A 20,576-nucleotide genomic window follows, 5' to 3' on the forward strand; every position below is an offset into this window, starting at 1 on the left:
TGAGCTTCGATGCTTTAAGAACCATCTAGCGGCCACTGAGTTTGCACTGGTGTTTCTCATCACTTTGCATGTTCCCCTGACTATTGACTGGCAAATACATGTGTCCTGGCAAGACCCCCGGAACCAAAGAATTTACTGTTTTCCTCCCTGGCTCGCAGCTTTGAGCTCAAGGCATGTCTTAAAACAGTGCGCTCACTTCAGATGCTCCTTGCTTTTCATTTATTATTGCTTGTCACGCGGTGTTCTTTGAAAGCTTGCTCATATATTATCTGTTCCATTTTTTTCCATTCTCCCCTTTTTTGCATGCTGTTCCTCCTGTTTCTTCCCTTCCTCCAATCCTCTGTTCCCGTCTGTAGACACCACGGCGACGACAGAACCAGCAGTTCACGGTTGGTATCACATTCCTGTTTATCTACTTTCTCAGCGCTGCTGAGAGGCAAGGCAAGCCTGGGAAAAAGAGAAATGCAGTCTTCAAGGGAACTCACGCTCCAAATAGACTGATCTCAGAAATGCACCATGATTTTTTAATGCTTGACATTACACTGAGTCTTGTCATTTTTGTTGTGAGTTCAATAGCCAATGGTTGCAGTGTGAGATTGAGACTTCCTCTCTGGTGGAAGCATGCCAGGGTGTCCATCACACATTCCTCCTTACTGATAAACTATACCAAACCTTAAAATACATGAGACTTCAAAAAATATTTTTAATTAAATGGAAAAAAAGTATTTGTCTACGGAGCTAGCATCTGAAATAGAGGTCATGTTCCTTACCTACTAGCCTCCCCAGTCTCTCTATTCATTTAAGGTTATGTTTCCATTGGGTGGGAAACAACTCCCCAAGAATGTTCCAAGTCCATTTGAACAGCATGAAGTGGGGTTTTAATGCACTCTTTAGTGTGTGGTACTTTGCAAGTCAAATAATAAAAGGTAGGTAGGTTAAGTTTTTTTTGTTTGTTTGTTTGTTTGTTTTTAACCAAAAGGTGAATAAAAACAGAGTGCACAATCTTCAGACAGGGACATCAGGACACCCTGTCTTCTTCCCCTGTCACCAGGGGACTAACAATGGGGACAGGTCTATTAACTTTTTTCCTTTCTTTCTTCCTTCCTTCCTTCCTTTCTTTTTTTCAGTCAGAAAGTGAGAGTCCTGTTTAATCTGTATATTATTTTATTACTCATCTCAAATTTAACCTTGGCAAGATTGTGCTTAGAGTAGATATGTTAGTTTAAAGGGGGCTGCATTTTAATAACTGAATCCAAGAGAATCATTTGAAAAGGGCCTGCTTCAGTCACTTTAAATGCTCTGCAGGGTGAAAATCTATCACCTAAGTGACAAGAGGTGATCAGTCAGCTGTATTGTTCATTCAGCTTAAAGAATGCCATCTAGCCCACACTGACTTCCTTAGACAACGGTGTCTGAGGACTTAAAAGTTGGACATCTCTGAGTAAAAGTTGTGCTGGTGTTGCTGGAGAGCTTGCCTTACTCAGGGTCAGCTCAGCAGGGCTCTCACTCCCTGTTTGTCTGTCTGTCTGTCTGTCTGTCTCTTTCTCTCTCTCTCTTTGTCTCTGTCTGTCTCTGTCTCTGTCTCTCTCTCTCTCTCTCTCTCTCTCTCTCTCTCTTTCTCTCTCTCTCACACACACACAGCACCACAACCTAGAAATTATGGGGCTCTCCAGCATACTCCCCACTTCATTCTGTCCTAATGTTCACGCAGTAAGTTAAAGGGGCCATAGTCATGAGAAATCAGTCAGGTATAAATTGTGTGTGTTCTAAGGTGATGTCCACAGAGTTGGCTACATCTCAGACTCTGCACTCCACTGAACTTAGTGTTGAATACCTCCTGACATTTATTGATAGCCTCGGAGCTTTACAGTGGTTTTAATGTAGTTCAAGAGATTTTGTTTTATTCTTTTTTGAGTACTCTAAGTTTTGGGGTTTCCTATAATTAACTCCAGGGTCAAGTACAACCTGGGTTCCCAAATTCTCTGACCTCTTTGAAGAAATAGTGACCATTTATCCCTAAAACCCCCAAAGTTCCATGTTTCAATCCCTCAATTAAATCCAAGGACTTGTATTTGTGGAACTCGTCCTTAAAGATCTAGACAGAGTATGTGAACTAGGAAACTTGTCCTGGCCTAAAAATGGAGAAGTCACCTAGAAGTCGATTCTGATTTGGGGCTACTCATTTAATCAGGTCTGTCTCTTTAAACAGGTCGGAAAGGGAAAGGATTCTCTGGGCACATAGCTTGGGATCAATTAGCATACTGGTGGAGGGTGTCGGTTTGTCTGCTCCAGGAGAAGTAGCCACTGTCTTTATTTGGAGACGATATCACACCAGAGCCATAGGGTGAGACTCGGGTGTGAGAAGCTCGTGGGAGAAAGTAGCAAGCACAGCCTTCTTGTACCCTATGTCTCTTGTGCCTCCAACTGGACTCCTTAGCAGCAAAGAGCCAGAGAAATGGTGGCTAAGCCCAGCTCATCTCTGCACAGTGTGTTTATAAATTCGTTCTTCAGCTTGTCTCTGATCCTCATAGTCACTTCTTAAAGGGTCCCCCACTATTTTGGCCAGCTAACTCTCAAGCCCACAGCCAAAAGCACTAATGTAAACCAAAGTAATGTCTGAAATTTTACTTGATGAAAAGGGAAGAAATTTTCTAGGTCGCTTGTAAAGGGTAACAGGATATGGTGGAAATTACAGACCAAGGAAGCAGATTAACAAGGACGTGGTATGGTAGAACTGATCTATCCCAGTACTAGAGACCCAGCTAGTCTTGAGGCGGTCCTTATGGTGTTGTGGTCCCAGAAAAAAAAATATTAAGTGGCTTGATAACTTAGCAACTGAAATGACAAGACATACTAAGTCAGCCAGCTGTGACCATCTTGTTGTTCTCAAAAGTTATACTGGACTTTACCATATGGCTGTTTTCTTTCATTTACAAAAACAAAACAAAACCAAAAAACCTTTTCAGGATTTCCCTATGAAGACTCATTACAATTCTTTATTCCAGCTTGTGTTGCCAGAGTATGTATGAAGTTTACTCTAGTTTCTATATGTTGATTGTTTGTTCTTACCAATAACTGATTGGAATAAGCATGTATTGGAAGGTTGGAAGTGCATGGGCATGATTCAAAACCAAATGGATTTTCTCCAAAAGAAAACCAAGTAACAATTCACCACCATATTGAAGGATCTCACTGAGAGCAAACATAATGTGAGCATAAGAATGAGATTTTTTTATTTATTAGGCAAGGCTGTCACAAGGGGTCTCTGAATAAGGATTTTGAGCATTTGTGGTTTCGGAGCTCATCCTTAAAGGCCTGCACAGGGAAAAATTAAAACAAAAACAAACAAAAAAAAAACCTGTGTTGTGTGTGCATGTTGAACAATACAAAAAAAAAAAAAAAGAAACAAGAAAAACCACTGCCAAATCCTGATAGCTCGTGGTCAGAAGCTGCTGGCAGACATGCATGGGTGGTTAGCGCACGGGTGGTGTCGTCGTTATCCTGATTATTTGGCGTGTGGGTGCGTGTGATGGTTTTTGTCTGTCTGTTTCAGTGTGGGCACTTTTTAAATGTCTTGTGCCTTGTTCTTTTCTGTCCTGTGTGTTCCCTCTCCCTTTCCCTCCCCTCCCCCTGGCCCCCACGAGGGGTCGGGTGACAGCATGCCCATGGTCTGGAATAGCGCTTGTGCTTCTGCTGCACTGCAATCAGCTGGCTTCTGGGTTGGGGCTCTCTCTCTCTCTCTCTCTCTCTCTTTCTCTCTCTCTCTCTCTTCCTCCCTCCCTCCCGCTCCCCCTCTCTTTCCCTCCCTCCCCCATCCCGTTCTCCCCACTCTTTCTAACTCAGCCTGCCTTTTCTACCTGTTGAAACAGTGGAGGCTGACGATCTCATGGATTTTCATATTCCACATGAGTCTTTAAATAGATTAATTCATTCTGAAATGGAGAACGCCTCTGAGACATTTTTTTTTCTTTTTCGTTTGGTTTCAAAGTATTTGGCCAGTGCTAGAGATCAAGCCCACACACCAGCCCACTACCTGTCTTAGGTACCTACCCCACGAGTCTCCCTGTCCCTGGTTTATGACTAGTGCAGACCGTGACAGAATTCTGAAAACATTGTGTTATGTCCTTATCTTACATGGGATTCAGTCGTGGGGAAATTCTTAAGCCCATTTGAAAGAAGACTAGCCAGCAGTGCACGTGATTACAACCGCTATGTCCACCGTCTGTGTATGTAGCTCTGTACATCTCTGTATGAGTACATAACAATGGCATTCAAGGGCTGTCATTCAGTCAAGGGACTCTGCAGACATTGTATGTTCTACCCAAGAACAAAGCTAAAGAGGTTTACGAATGGCTGCAGGACCTGAAGATTGCGTTGCAGCCTTGATATGCAGCTTGGAAACTATGTGCTGCTGTTTAACGGCGTGAACCAAATTTCTGCTAATGGGAAGAAGGGAAAAACTCTCCACAAAAGCTGACAAAGCAGGAAGAACAGGATGACTGAGCTTTTAGATATAAACTACCGGGGGCGTCTGAACTCTTATGGCTGGTGGTGGAAGTATCAGTTTCCATGACATGGCCAAGTGATCAGATGTGTGCTGCGTAGGTAAGAGAGAGACGTCGCCTACTCTGTTTTTCCTGATGAGAATGGTGCGAAGGCCGGTGGGCCGAGGTTTTCTTTCCTAGGGATTTTATCTAATTGTTCTTTTCCATAATTTTCTGTAATATATTATATATATATATATATATATATATATATATATATATGATAACTTGATGAATCAAATCCAGGAGCCTCTTTAGGTATACTTGATTTTTGCATTTATTGAAATGGCTGGGATTTCTAACTGATTCTAATTCTTTGAGGTTTTTCTTCTGGTTTAAAATTGCCACATTATAACCACTTTGAGAAGCCAGCAGGTGCTGTCAAGAAGGAGAAACTCCAGAAGTGCACAGTGCTTAGCCTGAACCACAGCACCTGTAACACCAGAAAAAAACAAACATGAGTCTGTGCAGGAGAGACAGCCTTCATGCATAAATTATATTCTCATGTCTGCACCTTAGGACTTCCTTAATTGCAAAACAAAAACAAATGCAACAAAAGTAAACTTTCATTTGTTTAACGGAGTTCAAAGAAATGCATTGCATGCATTTTAATTAGACGTGACTAGAAGAGTTTGACTAGATGATAGGAAACTTTGAATAGAAGAACCAAGAAGTAATTTCCCACTTATTATTAAATCACAATGTTTCCTTTTGAGAAATATTCTCTGCTTCATAAAGTGCATCTTTGTCATTTTCTTTGAGAAAATAAGAGGAGTCTAATTTTTAACATGAAAGAAAAATACCTAAACCAAAGCAATTCTGGGAGGTAGATTTTGTGTTTCCTTGCTTGTACACCCAGTACTATGGTAAACTCTTCTAATTATATTTATTCAGAAATTATCCAACTATGGCAGTGTGCTGTAGATTCATAAAAAACAATTGCCCTGCAGAAACAAATTTAACACCCCTGGCCTAAATGGCTTCTCAGTTTGGAACATAATCCAAGCAGGAGGTTCCAGAAGATTTGGTTTATCTTAAAATTTATGCCATTAAAAATGACAGTTTCAGCTTTAATGAGGTGTATATCAACTGTCTGTCGCTTCTTAATGGAAAACTTTGCATTTCAATGATACTTCATAAACATATTTGTCTTTATTTTTTTTAAATTAGCTTTCTAGTGTCCTCCCCAAGGAAACAAGCCTTCAGCAGTAAAGTTGCCTACTTGAAACATCCTTGTTTAATGTGGTTCAGTGGGCACCAAGCACATATGCAGAACACTTTGATATTCAGCGGGCCACGTAGAAGTGAGGAATTAGCCTTCTGAGGACTGCAAATTCATAATTAACTACAGAGAACTACTTTATGTTGCCCATTTATAACAGTTATTCAAATAATTGTATTCATTAGTCTTTATACAATGGATCCAGCCAATTAGAAATAGAAACACTTTCAGCCAATCAGATTTCAGGACAAAGGGCTAGCATCTCCCCTCAGCTGCCTCTATAATTTATTGCATTACCACGTCCCCTTTAGTTGCCTGGTTCCATAGCTGCGGAACACCTGTGAACTCTAAAGATTTTCATGTTGATTTGGCTTGTGCTCTGAAGCACTCGGCACCCAGGGTTCATGTGAGAAACTCTTCTCTCCTAGGGCTGCTGGTGGGCCAGCCTCTTTGCACTCAACCAGCTTGCCATGTTCATTTGGCGCCTTTGTAAATCACCTCAGAAAAGTGGAGCTTCAGTGTCCACTCATACAAGCTCGTTTTAGCTCATTTGAAATAAATAGAAATGGGAGCCAGTCTGCCGCTATGGCTGCCTTTCAGCTTTGATCAGTAATTGACCAAGGATGATTCACACAACATTGATTCAGCAAATACTTAATGAGAGGATAGTTTTGCTGAGCTTCAGGGAGGGGAAAGATACAAAAATAAACAACACCTGTGTCACTCTCTCCAAAGACCTTACAGCTGAGTTAGACCCACAACCACCTTCCAAACAACAGACACAGGCTGTAAGACAGCTCTTGTGGGAATCCGAGTACCTGGAGCAATAAATTGGGATTGAAGGAGAACAGCAAGGAATAAGCAAAGGCCACCTTGACCATCTTAACATTTTATGGTATTTAATAAACTTCCTTGAAAGATCAGCCGAGAAATGAGCATGAAGAAATGGAAGCCATCCCTAGCTGTACCTCCCTCTGTTTAGCTACCCTCCTCTTGGCCTCACTTAGTTCAGAGCAGAGCTGGTGGCAAGCTGTCCCAGCTGGGCCACATTGGGGTTGACTGGAACACTGGCATTTCAAGCCCTGCTTGATTATCTCCTGACCTAACTGCTTTTTCAGCTTTGAGGGTTTTATTTTTCTGGAATACCATTGATTTATGAAATTCTTCTTTTAAAAAAAAAATGAGTTGTGAATCAGATTTTTCTGATGAAGGCATAACCTGCAATCTGCAGTTAGCAGATGCTGTACCATTTTGAAATATGTGATCCAAGATCATTCTAAATTGATATATGAACTATGTTTGTCAGTATTGGCAAAGGATTTCAATTCTCAGTGAAATGCGAGATAAAGCTTACATATGTCAGTATGTAGCATCTAAGTACCTTCATATTGAAGAGATATATCAGAGTGTCCACAGCTAACAATTCAGCTTCACTTTTTTCTTTCTGCATGCTTATTTGAATGAGTGATTTTTAAACATTCACCCTCATGTTTCATCTGCTTTCAACAGTGGAGACTGAGGACTCTTTCTGCCTTATCGTATATCAATAACAATTACGTAATTAAAGAAACGAACATATGGATTAATATATATTCAAGCTCTCCGAAAAAGCGGGAGATAGCAAGAGATTTGGCTCATGTTTTCTTTTTTTAAACAAAGTCCATCCTCAGTTCTTAAGTGTTTTGTTTATGTCCCTCGAGGAATGAAAAGAAAAACGATTTGTTTTTACTTGTAAGGCCTTACTCAGTTGCCCAATTCCGCAGAAGAACTGGACAGTGAGGACCTCTCAGGTAAGGGCTAGTCATTAGGTAAGGTGCTGCTGTGTCCAACCTGTGGGTGCTTTGTCCACTGTGACCAAATGACCACTTGGTTTGCTGAGCAATCAGTGTGGGTGCTGAGACTAAGAAAAGAACAAACCACGTGTAGATAACTTCTTCTCCATTCTCTCACCCACCTTTCTTTCCTACAGTAACGATGCGCTATTGCAGACCGTGGCCTGTGCTTTTAATACAGTAGAGAACAAAATGCTGAGGCCACTCTGCTTGGTGACTTGAAGTAATGTTTCCATCCAAGATGCACAATGGCTCGGGAGAAATTTGGTTGCGTTATGAAGCAGTTGATGTTGGATTATGTGACATGATCTTAGAGCCCTATTGACTGTCTACTTCTGTGGAATAGACTAGAAAGCCATATTGTATACTTTGAAGTAGGTGGGAGAGCAGGACTGGGAGGAGGGGCCAATTGTTTTGTCACGCACCAGGCTGTAAACTAATTATCCACCTCAGACCTTTTCTACAGCATACTGAGCACTTGCAAAAAGTAGGTTTCATGCTTGATTCCAGGATTTAGGTGTTACTAATCCAGAATAAGAAGCATGTCCTACAAAGGCGGGAGGAAGGAGATTTAAAGTGGTCAGAGCTAAACAATTATTCGAGCTCCCATGATGTCATGAGACTTCGGTGACAGGTGACAACTGCCTGAAGCTTCTGGAGCACTTTGATTGGCACTTAGTGAGTCAGTGAGCACGCCCCTGACATTGCAGTGGAGAAGCCAAGGCGCTGGCATGTGGCTGCTAACCGGAGCCCACTGGAAAACAGGCTCCATATTACCCCTTCCCAGACAGCGTTCACTGCAGTTATTTTGAGTGACTGGTGCTTGAGGCGCCATCCTTACCTATACCTCAGTGAAAACAAGCTAGTACCCCCCCCCCATATCTCAGAACACACTGGATGTGTTTCCGGCTGTGTGCTTCAGACCTCACAGATACCTTCACTTTTCTGCTCTGTCCCTTGTGTTGGGGAGCTGGGCTTCTGGAATTTCCTAGAGCAGATGCTTCCAGGAGGCTACTCGCTGGATCTGTCCTCTGCTTGCACCTCTCTTGCAGTAAGCACCCAGCTAAGACTTCCTGGGTAAGTGAATGAATTCTAAATACCAGTGAATTTCAGTAAATAAATAGATTAGGAAGGTAGCCACCTATTAGCCGTGCCATTCGTTTGCCTCTTTCTTGTAATAGATATATTTAAAGAAGTTGCAAACGCATGAAAATAAAATAAAACATTTACTTTCTTTAAAAATAGAAGTAGGTAAGTCCTGCCTGGCTCTCAGGCAGTGCCAGCAGTGAACAGCTGTTTGCCTTCCGGGTGAAGGGTGAAGGTGCTCTCTGTTCTGGCGTCTGAGGTCACCCCCAGATACAGTGACCCTGCGCAACTGGATCTCCCAGGAATCCTGGGAAAGATCTAGATTGTCCCAGATCTCTCTTAGCGTATTACCCGACAAGGATCACTCATACAGGCAAAAGGAGTTTTTGTCCTCTTTAGGAAAATATGAGTCAGCCAGGTACCTCTTCTCCCAGCTTCATCAGTTAAAAACACTGCAGGTCTCAGCCCTGCAACATGTTAGATGGGTCCCCACTGCAGTTCTATCAATCACCTAAGTCAGGAGCAATAAACCAACAACTGTTTGTGTTCATAATAATTCGGTTAAATTAATAATTACATTGCCCCCCTATTCCCTCCAGGACCGAGGCACTCCTATTGCTGGAAGTCATAAGTCATGTAGAACACTGATGAACTAGCGGGCTGGGCTGGGTTGCCTTTGCATCTGGTTTGATGAACTAATCAAAAACTGATTAGCACCTTTGTTCAAAGGGGATGCTGATTAATCAATTACTATTGATTGTGAGCTTGGCTTCTCTGGGCTGCGAAGAGACATCTAAAGGGAGAAAAAACAACCAATAAAAATTGAGCAGCTGTCATAGTGTTTAAATTTATTAAAACAAAATACATTATTTTTTATGAAGCTGTCTTGAAATGGGTCACTGAAGGGGAGCATATTGATTGAGAAAGGATGAACTTCTCAAATCTCTGTAGCCTGGAGACTGAATTCAATTATAATACAAGACAAACAGGTTAACACCCGCCTTAAACAGCCCATCAATAAATTAGAGTAGGTGTTGCCCATTTAATGCTAAACTGTGATAATGAATAATGCTACCCACTCCCTGCTGTATTGGGTAGAAAGTCCATCCTTTCCACATTAGGGATTAATGTTGCACACTTGCAGGTCTTCCCCTGCCTGCTTCCACCCTCATCCTCCGTTCACTGGTGCCTGCCTTGGTTAATGACGGCTTCAAAGGCAGCATATGGTGTGCAGCCCTCAACCAGCAACTTGAGATGCCCAGCTGATCCTCCTTTGTAATCTGAATTCAAAGACTCGGTGCCTAGTTTACAGATTTAATTATTGGCCGACTTGGGGGGCTTATCTGGCTCTTCCTTGAAACCTTTTATTTACTTTTGGGGCGTTAATTTTATTGACAGTAGAGCCACACTAGTTTTGAATTGTTTTATCAATTACATCTGCCGTCTCTCAGAGACAGCTGGTGGTTCTTGCCACCCGTGTGGAATAGAATAGCTTTAAGCATATTTATCCTTCTATTTTATTTTAAAGCTTTAACACAAACGGCTCCAACTGACCCCTCCCTTCAGCAGTGGAGGGGCCTCCAGGAATGGTGGAGGGGAGTGAGGTGGTAAACAGCGTGCCAGAGAGTGGCCTCAGCCCCAGCAGAGCTTTAGAAGCAGAGGCACCGAGAAGGCATTCCAGCCCTGTTTTCAACTCTTGTTACCCTCCAAATGAGAAAGTGATCTGGAAAAATCCTCATGCCCTTCACAAGCCACAAAAACATCCAGGGGAGGGACAGAATCCTACCTGATTTCCATAACCCTTGAGTAGGTATTAGGAGAAATCCTGATAGACTAACTCTTGGCTCCTTTGGTGGGTTGCAGAGGAAGCCTCTCTACACCCTAGGCCTTTGTACCCAAGGATTCTCAGGCAAGGGAGAGTATGCGGGCACTTGCTCCTGCACACATGTGTCTACCACATGGGTGAACACATACATACATGGGGATGTAGCCACTGCACTGGGAGAAACCCTTCGGTTAGCACCACCTGAAGTGTGACCCTGATTTGGCAAACAGGCTGTTTCATTTCTTTGATAGATAATATGTCCACAAAGAAAGGAGAGAAAGGGAGAGACAGTTAAGGTGTGCTCATGAGTCTTAGGTGTATTTCCATTTAGCTTGTATTAATATACTCTACAGCTCAGAAAGTTCTTTCATATACATTTTTCCTGTTTTACAATTCTGAGGATTGAATCTAGGGCCTCACATATACTAACTAATTTCTACCACTAAGTATATGTTGCCTAATTTTTATTCTACAAAAGTATTTGAGTTCTGTATGCTTGACTCTGGACTGGCCCCTAAGACACAGTGGTAAATAAGGCCTGGAAGGAGTTCAGCCAGCCTTGGATTTCACAGGCTAGCCCTGCCACCCCACGATAACTTTCCAGTAGGGAACACATACTGAGGCTACCCCAGCTGGTCGTGACTGTGGAAAATAATCCAAGTAGCGGCGAGTGAGGAACTGGGACAGGAGAGGGTGGAGGCCAGAGCCCAGGGATGGATGAAGATGAGCCAGCAGCTGTGGGGATCCTCTGGAAATTGTGGTAGGATAGCGTAAGAAGGGTTGTTAATTTACAAGTGAGGAAAGTAGGCACCCATATAGACCCAGGCAATTAACATGGACAGAGCTTAAACACAGTCCTCTTGCCTGCGAGAAAAAAAAAAAAAAAGTGTAGCCCTTTGGTTCAGGGTTCTCAGCTTCCTTTACTCTGGAGTCTCTTAGTCATACAATTCCTTTTTAGTGTGGACATTAGGTAAGGTGCAGAGGAAAGCTGGGTGCTGAGGGGCCTGTCAGACATCCAGCTGTGTGCTAACTGACCTGGAGAGGTAGTTTTAATCATTAAATCAAGTGCCTTCCCCTTCAGAGATGATCCATCCCTGCTCTGCTCTGATGTTTTCAGTTCCACTGTCCCGTGAAGTCTCCAAAAATGATGGGATTAGTTCCCCTAAGGTGGCCCTAAGTGCCATTGTAAAGTAATGCTTGAGGAGGGTTAAGACCGGACATTTATTTCCTTCTTCAAAAGTGGAGTTTTGCTCCATGGTACACACGCCTGTGACCTCAGAGCCCGGGGGCTGAAGCAGAAGGATCTTGAGTTTAGTGTGAACCAGTCCATTGAGGGAGCTTGTGGGGCCCATGGTCAGTGATGTTCCCACAAATGGGGTTCTGGATTCCCCCTAGTGCTGATCTTTCCCATAATCCAACATGCTACTGTTTTCACTGTGGGAAGAAAGGTGGCCACCACCAAAGAGACCCAACCTTTTCTTCAGACTAAAAAGTTGTTAGCCACAGTGTGCAGTGTGAGTTCCAGTCCCACAGGTTGGACACTGCTTTGGGGTAACTTCACCATATTCATGATTCCATCCTCCTCACGCCCCCAAATGCCTGAGGCCCACCGAAGCATCCCTCTATAGAGACAGATTCTAGTGGGAATGCCTGTTTTGAAATACTTGACACTATCCTCCTTACCAGGTTCCTCTAAGGGAAACTCCAGTGTCATCCTCAGTGCCTTCCCATGGCTTAAAATAGAAAAGTCAACCCCACTGCCAAGTGTCCTGTTACAAGGAGAGCCGGGGTCGCTCTGAAAGTACTAAATGTCTTGGGATTGGCATCCTGTTTCATGGAGTCATTTCTGCTGATGGTTAAATTAACTAAAACCAAGTGACTGGAGAAAGGAGAGCAATCAACATTTAAAAGACTTGTCCTAATCTTTAGCTGCAGAATGGTTATCATTACAGTCCTCAGATGGTGTACCAGAATCATAGCGCGTGTCCGATGGCCCTGCGCTTCCTTCATCGCCATAGAGAACAGTGAAGCCGTTAGATGCGGCTTGCATCAATTCTGTATAAGTGAAAAGAAAGCTTGGTCACCATTGCTCCTAAAGAGCTGACAAATTTTGACCTAGGATCGGTGATAAGAATCAAAAATATCCTCCTCAGGTTTTCATAACGCAGACTGAAGCTCAGCAGACACTGAATCCTGATGACATGTCAAGCCCTAAGCCAGATAGGCACTTTCATGCACAGCCGTGCGCTGGCCCCTGGCAGAATACTATTGGAGCCAATGTCTCAGAGTAGGTGACTAACCTGCCTGAAGTCACACAGGAAAGAATTGAAGTTCGGTCTCTGGCCCAGGTCTGGTGCACTTTCCCATGTGCCATGCAGATGAACTCTAGCTGGTCCCTGTGCCTCCGTGCTGACAGGCAGGGAGAGTCCTGATCCCTGAGAGTGACCTGTACAGCCCCTGTCTGTGCACAGTTGTCATTTAAATGAGCATGTGCCGACCTCCAGGGTGCACACTGAGGACGACTACTGCAGTTTTCCTGGCAGTGGCCTTGCACAGCCCCTCCAGATGTCAGAATAGCAGCATGACATTGCAACACTCGAATGCAGCTGATGGCTGACACTGGCCGCCCGGCATGCTATATAGGAATCGTCATGATTTTCTTGCCTTACATTGATTCCTTCCCTTCCCTTCTCTGAGAAGACAGAAAGGAAAGGTTATGCTGCATAAAGGCTAGTGTGCTCCAATATATATTAACATCTTAATGGGAAAGCTGCGCATGTACTGTATACATTCACCACTCTGACAAGAGGGAATTAAATGTCAGAAGGATTTGTAGCATCTATAATTGAATTGGTGCTGAGAAAAGCAAATCTAAAAAGAAGAATAACATATTAGGATTAGCAAACAACGTGGCGTTTTGTCAGCGCTTGCCGTTCAGTGCTTCCCTCCAGTAATAAAGCTGTGCTTTGAAAGCGCATCCATAGCTTGGTTGCCCTCGATGATGAAAACGGTAGCTACACCTTTCAGATGACACAGTGGTGTGTGTGTGCGCGGATGTGGGTGTGTGCACACACTCGTGTTTGCTGTTTCGTTTTGTTTTTCTTCCGGTTTGGGATGTGTACCGCCTTCCCCCTCCCTCCTCCTTAGCAAGAAGTAGCAAGTGACATCACAGTCATTAAGCCTTCTCTGAGATAGACTAATCCGTCCAGCTCTAGGAAGCCGGAGGCAGCATTTCCATCATAAACACCAATTCTAAGAGTTTTTAATTAAACTGACTTGTCCAGCAAGACCTTGGCTGCACCAAGTGACAGAACTATTGCAAAATGTCAGCCTCGGTTTCAATCATCCCTGGGCAGGAGAGGCCCCGGGGGAGTGGGAGCCGTAGAATCCGCCACCTTAAATGAGCTCCAAGGCAATTTTTAGCCTCAGAGACCAGATTGGTGGGTGCTGAAGCGGTATCTAGCCTGCACCAAGTAAGCCCAAGATAGGAGGGCACAGCAGTGCAGTTATTGCCATCCTGGTGCTGCACATTTCACACTTCCCCTTCTCCAAAGAGAGCTCTGTATCCTTTTTGCAAGACGACTGACTTGAGATTCTGTAGCCTGGGTTTCCCAGTGGGCAGCCTGCAGTTGCAATAAGGGTTCTGCTCAGCGAGTCCTGCCTTGCCAGGAACCCGTCAAGAACATTCTAGCCTGGTTACCCATGAATCCCTGCTTTTGCAGCACAGCCTGCAAGGCTTATGGCAGATCCACAATCATGGCATTCTCCTGGCAGTTCGTGTGGCACATCTCCTGCTAGGTAGTAAAGTAGCCATAGAAACCAGGGCCCCTTACACACAGGCAGCAGAACAGGGGGGATGTTTTCTGAAGGAAGTGCTCCACTTTAGTAAGCATTTAAGGAATGAATACAAGTAGAAAAAGAGAGCTGTTCACGAGAGAGGTGGAGAGAGACTAAAAGTCCAATCCAGCCTTCAGAATTATCCCCATTCACATTGCCTTTGAGGAGTAGGAGGGGTCAGGTCAGCTGCCCTGCGCTGAAGAAAGCTGAGCAGTTTGGTACATCCCTGGGATTTGATGAAAAGTATCTTGTTGTTGTTGTTGTTGTTGTTGTTGTTGTTGTTAATTCTTTTATTGATGTTATTCTGAGATTTCTAAGATGCTAAAAATCATGGCTAGGCTAGTTGAAGATATGACACAGGGTTTTGTTATTGTTGTTGTTTAATTGATTTTTATTTGTTCGCTTTTTTGTTTTTGTTTTTTTCCAACCTGACATTCTGCAAGGGACTTATAAATCTCACATGAAGCTAAGTTGTTTAAATTTTTTTGTCACAAGAGCTAACTTCCCAACTCTAACCAGCTCGTGATGTAGCTGTCACATTTGACGCTATAATGTGGCACAGAATTCGGTGGTGGGGGCAGACCAAGGGCTGTGCCACAGCAGTGTTGCCACACCAAGCCACCAGTGTTGTCTGAGTTAGACTTAGCTCACTCATCCACCCGGATGTGTGTATGAAGTCATTTGGATGAGATTAACTACACACAGACCGTCGTTGGTGTTGTCTAAGTTAGATTTGGTCAGCCCACTCATTCACCCGAATGTGTGTATGAAGTTACTTGTATGAGATTAACTACACACAGACCGTCGTTAGTGTTGTCTAAGTTAGACTTAGCTCACTCATTCATCTGAATGTGTATGGAGTTATTTGGAGGAGATTAACTGCACACAGAGTGTGGTTAGCAGGAACTAGAATGGCTATTTTGTACATGCATGTACCAAGCATGTGCTTGGCATTCCTCCCCACTACAGCAAGAGCACAGCCTTATCCCAAAATAGAAACCCTAACACCTGTGGCTCCCCTTTACCTGGAGACCAGGCTCCTTTAGAAGACCTCCGCTTCCCCACCTGCATTTTTTGCTTGAGGAGCTGCAGCAGCTGGGGAGTTTGCCTCTTGTTTTCTTGTCTGGCTACAAAGGGGAGGAAGAAATCTGGAGAGCTGTTCCCAGGAAAACAGCAGCAAATGGTGTGGGACCCAATCGGATGCGGGGACCTTCAGATGATAGTGACAGCCGTGGCCTTTCCACTTAGTAATTCCTCAAGAACTCGTCTGAATTCTCACCTCTTGATCAAGATAGGAGAGGTGGAGGCTGGCGGACATTGCCACAGATCCTGTTTTTAGCCACCTCTGACAGCCAAGTGCATCCTTGAGCAAAGCGTATTGCTGCTTTTTGTGACCATCGAGAGGTCTCAGCTGCAGGTTCAGGGGGTTCTTACCCGGGAGCAGACAACCAGCATCACCCCTACCAGTCTGAGCCAATCCACAGCACAGTTGGAACTGCCTCCCCTCCCACAAGAGGAAACAAGAGATGAATGAGAAACAACTGATCGCCACAGGGGAGCCCGGCCCGTGACAGGCTGACAGGCACTTCGGGACAGTTGCAGCTCTATTACTGCCTCTCATGGTCAACCAGGGGTGGGAGGAGGCGGCCAGGAGCTCATAACCAGCAGTGTTCCCCGTAAATTAAACATCAGTTACCTTCTGTGTCCATCTGCTGTAATTGAAGGCAGGAAAAATGTCTTGGTGATTAACTAGAGGTAGTAAACTTTCTGATCAAAGTGAGTATCAGAAATAGCTAGAGGGATTACGCTTGCAAATAAGGATCTGCAACATGTGTTTGCCCTTGAGGGTGGGAAAGAACTCAAACCCAGGTGTTTAGTGTGAGCTAAGTACAGGGGAACTCGCTCGACTGAGCGCATTTGGAGAACAGAGGTCAGCTGAACTGCTGGCTTAAGTAAGGAATCCCATAGATGGCAGGTTTGTTTGGTTTGTTTGTGAAGCTTTGTTTGGAGAGGGTTGTTGTTAGTTTTGTCTGTCTTTTCTTCCCCTCTCCCCCCTGAAACGCAAACATACTGGCACATCTCTCTGCCTTTTCTGTGCCTGAAGTTGGAGGAATTTGTTTTTTAACAGTGGACAAGAGTTGCCTGCCTCCACATGGGTAGGGATTGAGTCTTAAACAGCTTCTAGAAGCGTTCAACAAGTCTCAACCTTCCCAAAGTGGCACCTCCCTGCTCTCTTGCCTCATGTAACTCTCTTCCCTCATCTGTATCCCCTTGTCCCAAATCTAAGACACAGGAAATTTATGGAAAAGTCAAACATTCTCTCTGTTTGAAGCCCATGACAACTCAAGATTAGTTGATATCATTCAAAGAGAACTGGCAAGTCTTACTATTACCCGGTCCCTGTGAGAACACTTGAGTGTTTGCCAAGGGTGTATCTTCATGATATAAACTGTGGTCCTCCAGCAGGCACCAGGATCCAGTACTACCCCGTGATGGTCACTCTTCATCATGAATGTGACTGGTTTTAGGATCACCGTGGAAACACACACACTCATGGACGTGTCTGACGATGTCTCCAGAAAAGTTTAACTGAAGACAGAAACCCAAATCCTAAATGTGGGTAGCACCATTCCGTGGGCCAGATCCCAGATCAAACTAAAACAAAAAAAAAGGAGGAAAGAGCAAAAGCAAGTACCAGTGTTCACCTCTTTCTGCTTCCTGACTGGGGATGCCATGCGACCAGCTGCCCCACTCACTCACTCCTGCCACCGTCCCTTCCCTGCCACGATGGACTGTGCTCTTAAAATGGGAACCAGAGGAAGCCCTTCCTTCAGTTATTTGTGGCAGGTATTTTGTCACAGAAGATCAATAATCAATGCACCCCCTCCCACACACACACAGTGCTTCTCATCAACAAGCTGTTTCATAAAAGGCTACTAAGTTTCCATGACCCCGGCCTGCCTCGTTGAAAGGACTTCCAAGACAATGGAAGCCACATTGTCCGCAGTCAGCGGCACTTGGACTGAGGCAGGGGATTCCCCTCCACTACATTTCAAGTGGAGCTTATTAGACACGTAGCTGGAGGGCCTTGCGCATCACGGAGTAGACTAATTGGCTACAGCACTCTGCCTCCAACCCATCTCCATCCTCCAATTAAACTCCCATCATCCCGTTGTCCAGGCGACCTACCTCTGCCTCTGACTTGGCATCTCTTTGGGGGTTTGGGGTTTGAGTTATTCTGTAGCCCTTCCAACGCTAACTCCACGGAACACTTTAAATACTCCACATTCTGGTTGAAGCTCTTTTAATTAAAGCACTTTCCACGGAGCCTCGGTCGTCACGAGTTACTTCCCCGCATCCTTCAGTGCCTAGTCTCCAAGCAGAATTGGAAATATCGATAAAAAGTGTAAGCCCTGCCCTCCTGCTGAAAGCGTTGTATCAGGTTTCGGCTCAAAAGAGTACCATTACCTTTAGCTGTCACGGATCTGTACACTTGATCGATAAACTTCAAATATTATTAGAGGTGGAGGCTTCAGAGATTTGCTCTGTTCTTTGGAGAGAGACAGAGATAAATCTTTCTTAGAAATTGACTTGAATTTGCACTCTCGGTCTTCCTGGTGAAATGCATTTCTCTTAGGCATCCAGCAACTACAAGGGGGGCAGATTTATAGGCCATGTGCTTCATGTACTGAAAGATTTAAATGGTAAATCCTTCACATATGACTTCACAAATCATGTAAAGTTAAAAGATTTTTACCGTTTCTGTTGCTGCTGTGCTTAAATTGTAAGGTACAGCCAGTAAATCATTTTAATGGAGGTGTCGTACTTGACTCAATAAAAAAAAAAGACAATGGTTTAGCTTCCACTCCAAAATGTTAATGTATTAATCAACGGGAGAATAATTGTTTTTTACTATGTTATAAATCTTGGGTGCCATTAGGATTTCAGCAAAGGGTGATGTAGCCACGTTCCTAAATTAAAATTGTTTACCCTGCCATACATCCATTCTGCATCACCATAGCTCATTCCGGGTTCATTCTGAAGTTGTTCCACAGCCAAAAACTCAAAGAGGGATGTCCCGAGGGAGCAAGGCTTATAAGAGAAAACTAATTGCATTTCGAGGTTTTAAATAAATAACATCAAACCCGTCTGTGGCAATGGACAAGTATTCCTTCCTGTCTTAACGTTTTCTGTCTCTCCCTCTCTCTCCCTTTCTCTCTTCATCCCCTCCCCCTTTGATTTTCAAATTTTCAGATTTTACATTGAGGCTTTCCCCCTCCTCACTCCTTGTAAATGTGGCAAGCATGTCATGTCTTTAGTCTCATAAGCCTGGTTTATCTCTACACAGCCTCGCTTTCCCTATGCATGTTCCTCTAAGAGAGTGAGCTGTGCGGCCTGTTGACATCCCCCTCCCCCACCCCCATTCCCCTGAAAGCCTGAAGATACCCTCTGTGGTGCCCATAAACAGTTAGGTCAGCCTCCTTAATTATTGGTAGCTGTAAGTTCCAGGGTGTGTATAGTGAGTGCTAGGGATAGGTGAGAAGAGGCAGGATCCCCAGCCCCCATACACACACACACAGCTCCCTAGTTCCTTTCACACACAGTAGCACGCCTATGCTGCCTCTCAGGAAATTGCCTTGTGGGGAGAACAGATCAATTCAGCACTGGACAGGTCAGTCTGTTCCCTCCGTGTAACTTGATCCAGCTGGTTTGTTCTTGCTGACTCCTCCATTAAAAAAGAAGGTGACCTCCTGACCCTGGAGGCAGTGTCCCTGGGGCTCCTGGTGTCTTGTAATAAGTTCTACATCCCTATTCCTCTTCTGGTTTTAACAGATTCTCGAGCAGGTGAAGAAGGCGCCATTGGTGCAGTGGACCACGCAGTGATTGGCGGTGTTGTGGCCGTGGTCGTGTTTGCCATGCTTTGCTTGCTCATCATTCTGGGCCGCTATTTTGCCAGACATAAAGGTAAGCAAGGTGCTTTGGCAGCCTGGAGCAACATGTCGCCACAGCCCTGGCATTGGGGACCCCACTGATGTCATCAGTAGGCAGCTTGGTGTAAAGGGTGACACAGCATATATGATTCCTCAAGCGGGCTTGCGTGGATAAAGAAACCTTGGCAGCCGCAGCTGAGGACTGCATGATAATTTGGATTCCCTAGAAATACAAAGCTGTATAGGTCTGTTTTACCCAGTCTACATTTGGGGTTAGAGTCAAAATAACAAGGTTGGGGCTGGTGTGATGAGTGGCCTGAGCCCTGGAAGATTGTATGCATGGCAAACATACACAACCTGCTCATTTTTCCCCGGAGACAGGTGAACCAGTTCACTGACCCTGAACTCTCTGAGTAAGCTGGTCCTCAGGGCCAGAATATTTCCTCCTTGATGTGGTATGCCCAGGTTTAAAAAAAGAAAAAGAAAAGGAAAAAAAGAAAGAAAAGAAAAAATCTTTTGCCTTAAAAGCCACATAAATATGTATTTTTTAAATTATCAGGGCAATTGATTTAAATTGCCATTAATCATCACACTTACCAACTGTGCAGACTGGATGGGCAATCATCTTTGCCAATGCTCTTCCTCTCTGCCTCATGCTGCTCTGAGCCTCTTCTCCCCTCCTGGTAATTTAGTCTTCCTTTTCTTTGTCGGCCCTTGTCTTTCTCAGTTGTTTTTCTCAAGCACTGTGCAATGAGCTTTGGGGAGGAGGGGGGGTTGTAGGCGCTTGCATACTGCTTGATTGTGACCTGGGTTTGGGGAAAGTCCCTGGAGCCCAGCAGTGGAGGTCCAGGGTGCTTAACATCAGACTTAGGATCTGGAAGTGTCTGGAGCACAGAGCAGCTGGAGACTCTTGGAGCTGTGTGGCCCAGAACCTCCGCCTTTCAGTGCTTAACTTGGTGGAGCTGGGAAGGTCCGGCCTGGGAGCCAAGGAGAGTGTGCAGAGCATTCACGGGAATCAGAAGACAGGGGGACATATGTCTCTGCAAGAGAGAGGGCTCGGGAAGGAAGCGTTTGACCACCTGCTTGCTCAGTTTCTCACTTTAAGATCTGAAAATTCAGTAAAATGTCTCGGGCTTTCTGAAGTATAAGAATCTTTAGAGTCAGAGCATAATGGGAAGAAGCCTATCAGATTATACCAGACAGTTTGAGTTCTACCTGCCTGCTAGTCTGAGGTGAAGTCTTGTCTTCCTTCATGTAAACCCTGGGATTTGGTGATAGAAATGTCACCCACTTGGTTAA

General features: G+C 44.4%; 1 protein-coding gene across 4 annotated transcripts in view; it reads left to right on the forward strand.

The window, feature by feature from the left end:
- Cadm1 (cell adhesion molecule 1) overlaps nt 1-20,576 on the forward strand; it is a 328,628-nt gene that overhangs the window by 304,253 nt on the left and 3,799 nt on the right. For 2 of the 4 annotated variants that reach the window (XM_038321949.1, XM_038321951.1), the window contains 2 exons: nt 357-389; nt 19,180-19,311. In XM_038321949.1, coding sequence (XP_038177877.1) covers nt 357-389; nt 19,180-19,311 — 165 coding nt within the window. The remainder of the gene's footprint in view (nt 1-356; nt 390-19,179; nt 19,312-20,576) is intronic. The other 2 variants (XM_038321950.1, XM_038321952.1) reach the window with 1 other exon arrangement.

The sequence above is a fragment of the Arvicola amphibius genome, chromosome 3 (genome assembly GCF_903992535.2).
Source record: "Arvicola amphibius chromosome 3, mArvAmp1.2, whole genome shotgun sequence".
Classification (NCBI taxonomy): domain Eukaryota; kingdom Metazoa; phylum Chordata; class Mammalia; order Rodentia; family Cricetidae; genus Arvicola; species Arvicola amphibius.